Here is a 6,645-nt window from a genome sequence, read left to right on the forward strand (position 1 = left end):
ATTACTTGAAAATAGGTCCAAAAAACGACTATATTAGCTGAAAAATAGTCGAAAATTAGTCAAAAATAGGTTCGCAAAACGACTATATTAGCTGAAAAATAGAAAAGAAATAGGCAAAAAAAGGTCCAAAAAACGACTATATCAGCCAGAAAATGCTCAAAAAAGAGACGAACAGCTTCAAAGTATATAGTTCTTCTGCAGTTCGGTGAATTCACGTTCAATTCATTTTTTTTGGTTTGGCCAATCTTTAATATAAAACCTTGTTTAGTGTCGAAAATCAATTTGAAAGAATGAGAACGTTTAATCTACCTTTGACATCTTCTATGCAGGTATAGTCCATTATTTTATTCAAAAATTTTGCTAATTTTACCCTATTTCAAATATTTCTAAGGTGTTGAAGCATTTTGTTCTCTATTTCAGATGCAGATCTTGGTTTTCTTCATACGAGCACCTGTTGAGCCGATAGACTTGCTGTCTAGAAAGAGGATGTATGGCAAGGAGCGGATGGATTGAAACTGATGGAAAACTGATAGACTTGAAATGTTAAGTTAAAACTTTCAAAATACATGAATTGTTACTTTAAACTTCTAACTATATAACGGTTTTCACCTAGCGGCAAAACTATAGTAAAAATAGATTTAATGGAGTTGTCGTAGCTCAAATTTAAATCTATTTCACAGGGTTTTAAACAATTATAATCAGTTTTTTCAACGGATTTAAACAGAATAAAGAGGATTGAAATCGTTAAAATGGTCCCTGATTGAGGTTTTTATTGATAACCTTTTTTTCAAATAAAAAATGCTGCTAAAAATTCGATTTTTATTGCAATTATTCCATTGCGGGATCGTATGTAAAATTAATACAGATTATGAAGCTCTCTGTCAACAACTCGTTTAGGATAATTTTAATTGAGTTACTTTTATCTTACTTGTCTGGAGTAGGCTGTTTTTCTATTCTTTGAAAGGTTTAGAGCTGAAATATAAGTGGATGCTGATCGAAAAGAAACAGTATCAACTGATTGGTCTCGACAAATTGACGAAAACCGATGATTATCAACGTCTCCGCTATGTTGAAATATCAAAAGGTTAAAGGAATTGAAGGCTTATGAATAACCTTTTTTAGTATTTACCCGGAGGTTGGTGGCAGAGCAAATCAGCGCTGAATCAGTCTAAAGAAATTCTGTTTTTTTTGGTATGGCCAGTACTCTGTTCATGTCTTTATTTACACTGGCCAGTCTGAATTTCGAGTAAAATTTAATTCATGAAAAATAACAAGTTCAGCTTAAATCCCGCCAACAAGATTTGCTTTATATGCGCTTCGAACTTCCGCGTGGGTACTTGTAACTTTTATTTGCATATCAAGTCGTAACCACTGAGCTAAATGGGTTTTGTTGTAATTGCTTTCGAATCAGCTTAAATATATATATAGTCTGTATACGACTATAGTAATTACCAATTATAAGCTACAAAATGATGACATTACTCTGTTCAGACTTATTTTTGGGGTATGAGTAATTTTCAGACTATACAGGATAATTTTAGCCTGGGCGAACTCTATGACTTCAATATAATCATAATGAAGAAATACTGCACATAAAGAAACTTAAAATATTCTGGAGATAAAATGTTTCAGAACTGAATTAAGTTTCTACTCTTGAAATGTGCTGGTTCAGCGGTGAAAAGCTCTGCGACTCATGTCCGAGTACCAACGTCTTCACAACTGTTGTCGACAAAAACACGCAATGGCTAATTTTGTATTATTTTCTAGAGTACAAATATTTGCTGTGTTAAGTGACAATCGTTCCTTCCAAGCGCAGGGGTTGTCTGTAGCTTTCTGTAAACTAATGCAATCCTTGTCAATCACCGCTATTCGGGGATCAGCGGAAATGTTGCTGGCACGGGCTCCCTAGTAGACTATTTTGCTTTCTGGGTGCTCGACCGCTCGGAGGGGAGATAGTTGATCCAGTACTGTTGCAATCATTGTCGACAGATATGATCAAGGAGTCTGCCTCAATGATTTTGACACGCTCTTTTTGGCCAGATTTAACCAATTCAGAATAAGAAGAGTCCAGATTGGTGCTTTAATGATGAGTCTTCAATACGATTGCAGCAAACGGGAGTCTTATCGATGTGCAGTTCTAGTATTTTTATTCTTACCTGACCAAAGTGGGAGAATAAAAACAAACATTTTATATGTGAAAAATAAAAAATGCCGATGAAATGAGATTCTTAAACTGTTGATCTGTTGTATTGATAACCACTGTTTTGTTAACCAAGTTAATTATCTTAATTTCACATGTAAAGTTAAAAAAAAGTACAAATATTTACAAGTAATCCACTATTTTCTAAAATTTATAGCAATTATTCATAAATTATCAATAACTTTTGAATGATTTCCTATTTAGGTTTTCGAGTAAAATGTCGTGGAGCATTAGCGTGAATTGAAGTAATTTTTTTTAAAAAACATAACAAAACAACAGCATACAAAACAAAAAATAGTCCGATAAAAATTTGTAAATTTTTATAAATTTTGCATTTTTTTCTAGAAAATATTCATTAATATTTATAAAAAACTCCATTAATTTTAAATTTTTAAAAATTTTTCCATATTTCTTGACTAGGGTATAAACAACCATAACCGACATTTTCCATATAAATCATCCATGAGAGCGCCAGCAAAAGAACAGATGAAACCTAAAACAACCGGCTAAAAACGACGGGATCTTTTCCGTTTGTGCCCCCCCCAGCTTAGTGGGCGCATATTATTTGCACCCCCAGACGCACGTGCTATATTTTTACATAATGATTTACTAAGTAATGGCACGTGCTCTGTAACTGGGGGGCGCATAACATACTGGGGGGCACAAACGGAAAAGATCCAAACGACGCTTCTTGCGTCGGTTTTGTCGCTTATTCTTAACGCGGGAAGTATTAATTCCGACGTCAACCTCTTAGTATTTGTGCATGCTATTTTAGTGCCTCGTACATTTTACAAAGCTCTGAAGGCTATCATCTTTTATAAACGCAGAAAGTTTATTTCAAGCCACGTGCAGAAAAAATGTTATCACCGTTTGCTTTTTTTCGCTCGAAAGAATACTTTACGAATGCTATTTTATTATAATTATTTTCTATTATAAAGACGCTTGAAATTTGTTAAGTTGCTTGCGTATATGATATGAGTGGTAGTCATAACAAAAAGCGCCAGAAACGCCTCCTACAATTTTGTAATACTTTAATAATAATTTATAATAATTTATAATAACTTTTTCGTAACTAGTTTTCTTCTCGATAAATATTACAGCTGTTATTATTGCTTCTGTTGCTCTTGTATAGTCATAGTTTGTTATCAAAAGAAAAGACGAAATCACTGTTTTTTTTTGCACACAGGATTTTTTTTTCTATTTCTTCTCGTATTTTGTACTTTTTGACCAGGATTAAACAACTGATTGCCCAAATAACAATTTTTAAACCTCTGACCCTCTTCGTTGAACAAATAAATTCGTTTTTCATTTTTATGAACATACTAGATAGACTTTCGATGGTACTTGTTGTGCTCCCAAGCGCGCCCAAAGTTTTACAATTACTAAATCCTTCAATTAATTTTATACTAGGCAACAGCAAGACAGTACGAACACTGATTCGGTTGAATTTGCACGGGTTGGCTGTCTGCAAACGTCTCCAGGTCACTGCAGCTCCTAAAAATAGCCCGGGCACATCTGTCAGCGAAGTCAACCCGGAGGTGTCATCGCATGGTTGCATGTTTGTTCCTGCGCCTAATTTCGACAAGGTGATAATAGTAAAAAATGTGAGTGATCTCTCAAAAGACGAATCAGTTCGTCATGTAACAGCTTCAACACTAGATCAACTACAGTGCTTGGACCATGTCATTCAACAATTAAAAGAACAATCGGACGGCCATTTCAACGAAATTGATGTTCACTTTATTTTTAGTTTTAAGGCCAAAGTGAAAAAGAGTTCTGAATATGACAAATTGAAGTCAGAAACTAAAACTACTTGCAAAAATCTTTGGCTGATGTTTGATTTCGTTGGTGAAAAAGGGCTTGAGCGAAAGCTTTCGAATTCTGTAAGGCGGAAAACCCATCAGAGCGAAATGATCCAGAAACTGATTTCCCACTGTGTTAAAAACATGGACGAAAAATTTTACCATCTGAACAGCAACCCTTTAAAACTTTTCTCAAGTGAGCCAGTGACAGTTGGAGAAGTCGATAAAATTGTTCAACTTTTTGACTTTTATTTTCCTGATCGCCATAAAAAAGTACAGTTTATCCCAGATTTTAACCAAATTGAAGATAACATGTTGTACGCCTACAAGGCGGACGGTGAACTGGGAAACTTCTGTGATTATTCGGGCTATTTAGGAGAGGTAAGACGTTTTTCCCAGAAACTACTCACTCAACTCGGAGAACCCAAAGGAATTTTCCTGAAGAGTTTTTCGAGTAATTTTTTGAAAACTTTATTAGATCTCGATTGTTTTGCACCTCAACAATTCGAAATCGATTGGTTGTACTTAGGCTCGCAGCATATTGTCGCGATTGAAGTTGGAATGTCACAAAATTCTCAACAGCCGAAAACTGCGATTCAAAATAAATTAAAGCAGTTGTTAGAGAAAACAATTCCACAAGCCCAAATGATTTTGTACTCATTCTCCAAATCTTTCCAGGAAAATAAAGAACAAAATTTCGAAGAACCTATTGATTTAATCAAAGAATGCTTGAAATTTGTTATGTTTCTGCCCGATGTAAAAATTAGTACGTTTGTCCGCGATTTTGAAATTATCTGCCGAGACTTGGAAAACTTAATGAAGCATCAGAATAAGAAGCATTTGTGTACTTGTTTGTTCTTTCTCGTCGAAGATGATAAAATCAGTTCTAATTTGAGGCTGGTTGGTTTATCTGAACAATTTGAACTAATAAATTGCGATTACATGTTACCACAGTTCTTTAACCATGAAATTGCAGCAGAGAATCGACTGTTCAAATATTTCTGCTCACTGCTTTCGTTTTCGAGCCTGAAGTCCGTTAACATTGATTCCAGAGCTTTAGAAGTAGACCAACGTTTTTTCGCTTCTTGGAAAAAATGGTTCCAGAAAAGGAAAGAAAATGATAGCTCCGGCGAATTGCTCACGCGCAGATACGAAATTTGTTCCAACCTAATTTTGAGTCCGCAGCAATATCGAATTTTGTTTGACAGCAAAAAAACACACTTGATAATCACAGGTCAGCCTGGAAGTGGGAAAACAACCTTGCTTCTTGCCAAATGCGAAGAATTGACTTATTCTGAGAGCCTTGAAAAAATTTATTTTATTTACAGTGAAGAAAAAATTTTATTCAAAAAGTATCTGAAAAAAGCACTCGGTAAATGCTGCAGCCGGAGGCTGGAAAATGAAATTACCCTCGTTGGATTGCAGCCCCAAAATCTATACTCGTTTGTCGCAGAGCTGAAAAATGTAACGTAGTCAATTTATTAAATTAGGAAAACGAATAAACAATAGGCAGGATTGAAATAAAAAGCATTATATTCCAGGCTGTCTGGATTTAATCAGGTGTTTTAAGCTAATAGAAATTGCAGGTTTTAAATTATAGCCATAGAAAACGTTGATTTGCAAAATAAAAAAAATCTGTTTTGTAGATATCTAAATCTGGCCAGCTTAAAAAGTGACAATCATTGTTACTCACTAAAACGAGTGAACACTTACAAATATGCTCAATGGTAGCTCAATGGTACCTTGATTACGACCAGCTCTTAATCTTATCATTTTTGAAATCACGTATCAATATTTAACTCTTATCACTTCGGATATTATAGAGAAAGTGATCTAAAAACTCCACTATGCTTTCCATGGCTAAAGTGAAAGAACTTCTTCATTGTTCAAAAAACAATACCCAATCAAGGCCTGAAAGGCATTTGCACAGCTTGTTTTTTTACAATATTATTAGATTTCTCTAGCGGTCACATTATAATGTAAATTGACTATATCAGAGAAAGAAAGAAGCCGTCATGATCGATGAAATTGAAGCTGACACTATTTTATGTGATAGTAAAGTGCTCGATATTCTGAGTGAGTTTAAATACTGTTGGATATCTTTTATTGAAACTGGGAAAGACACCTACTTGGACATGAACTCAGTGTTTCCAGAACAGTTCGATCATGAAGATTTGAATATTTTGTTTCGAAGCGCCTGTCACATTAGCTCCATTACAAACAACAACATTACAGAGAACATTGACAAAAGCACTCCTTTTCCTTCGAAACCAGTTAGGATGCCTGGCTGCTTCACTGCTGCTCAGAAAGAGATAGAAGTCACAGAGGTTGATAAGATCGAAAATGTACTAAATATTAGAACCGACACCTTTCTCCATGACAATTTCATTGACAGACTAATCGTTCTTTTGTCAGAAACTAAACCCAACGAAATCTTTATTGAAAAACTGAAAAAAAGGTGGAGCGCAAGTGAGTTCGTTCATTGCAGTGCAGTATATAAGATTGACTGCGTTTCGGGTTCAGAGTTCCAGTCAGTTCTGTTTATTATCGATACCAGCAAAACTTTTTATGATGTTGAAGACTCATTGACTGCGGTTGTGTCTAGAGCGCAATACGAAGTGGGAATAATTTTATTTAGTTCTG

At 34.9% G+C, this 6,645-nt stretch overlaps 1 protein-coding gene across 1 annotated transcript; it reads left to right on the forward strand.

The window, feature by feature from the left end:
* The first annotated feature begins 4,314 nt into the window (after window positions 1-4,314).
* On the forward strand, window positions 4,315-6,424 carry LOC142335824 (uncharacterized). Its single transcript, XM_075384153.1, has 4 exons — window positions 4,315-4,383; window positions 5,107-5,466; window positions 6,000-6,347; window positions 6,398-6,424. The coding sequence occupies exons 1-4, from the start codon at window positions 4,315-4,317 to the stop codon at window positions 6,422-6,424; spliced, it is 804 nt and encodes a 267-aa protein (XP_075240268.1).
* The last annotated feature ends 221 nt before the right edge of the window (window positions 6,425-6,645 follow it).

Source organism: Convolutriloba macropyga, chromosome 3 (genome assembly GCF_964194025.1).
Source record: "Convolutriloba macropyga chromosome 3, txConMacr16.3, whole genome shotgun sequence".
In the NCBI taxonomy this organism is placed as follows: domain Eukaryota; kingdom Metazoa; phylum Xenacoelomorpha; order Acoela; family Convolutidae; genus Convolutriloba; species Convolutriloba macropyga.

What these genes read in the sequence shown, in the direction of transcription:
- LOC142335824 (XM_075384153.1), top strand. Translation starts at nt 4,315, where the DNA reads ATGTTGTACGCCTACAAGGCGGACGGTGAACTGGGAAACTTCTGTGAT. An exon ending in ATTCGGGCTATTTAGGAGAG is followed by an intron (nt 4,384 to 5,106) that starts GTAAGACGTTTT and finishes AAATGGTTCCAG; the next exon opens with AAAAGGAAAGAAAATGATAG. An exon ending in TTGTCGCAGAGCTGAAAAAT is followed by an intron (nt 5,467 to 5,999) that starts GTAACGTAGTCA and finishes TGACTATATCAG; the next exon opens with AGAAAGAAAGAAGCCGTCAT.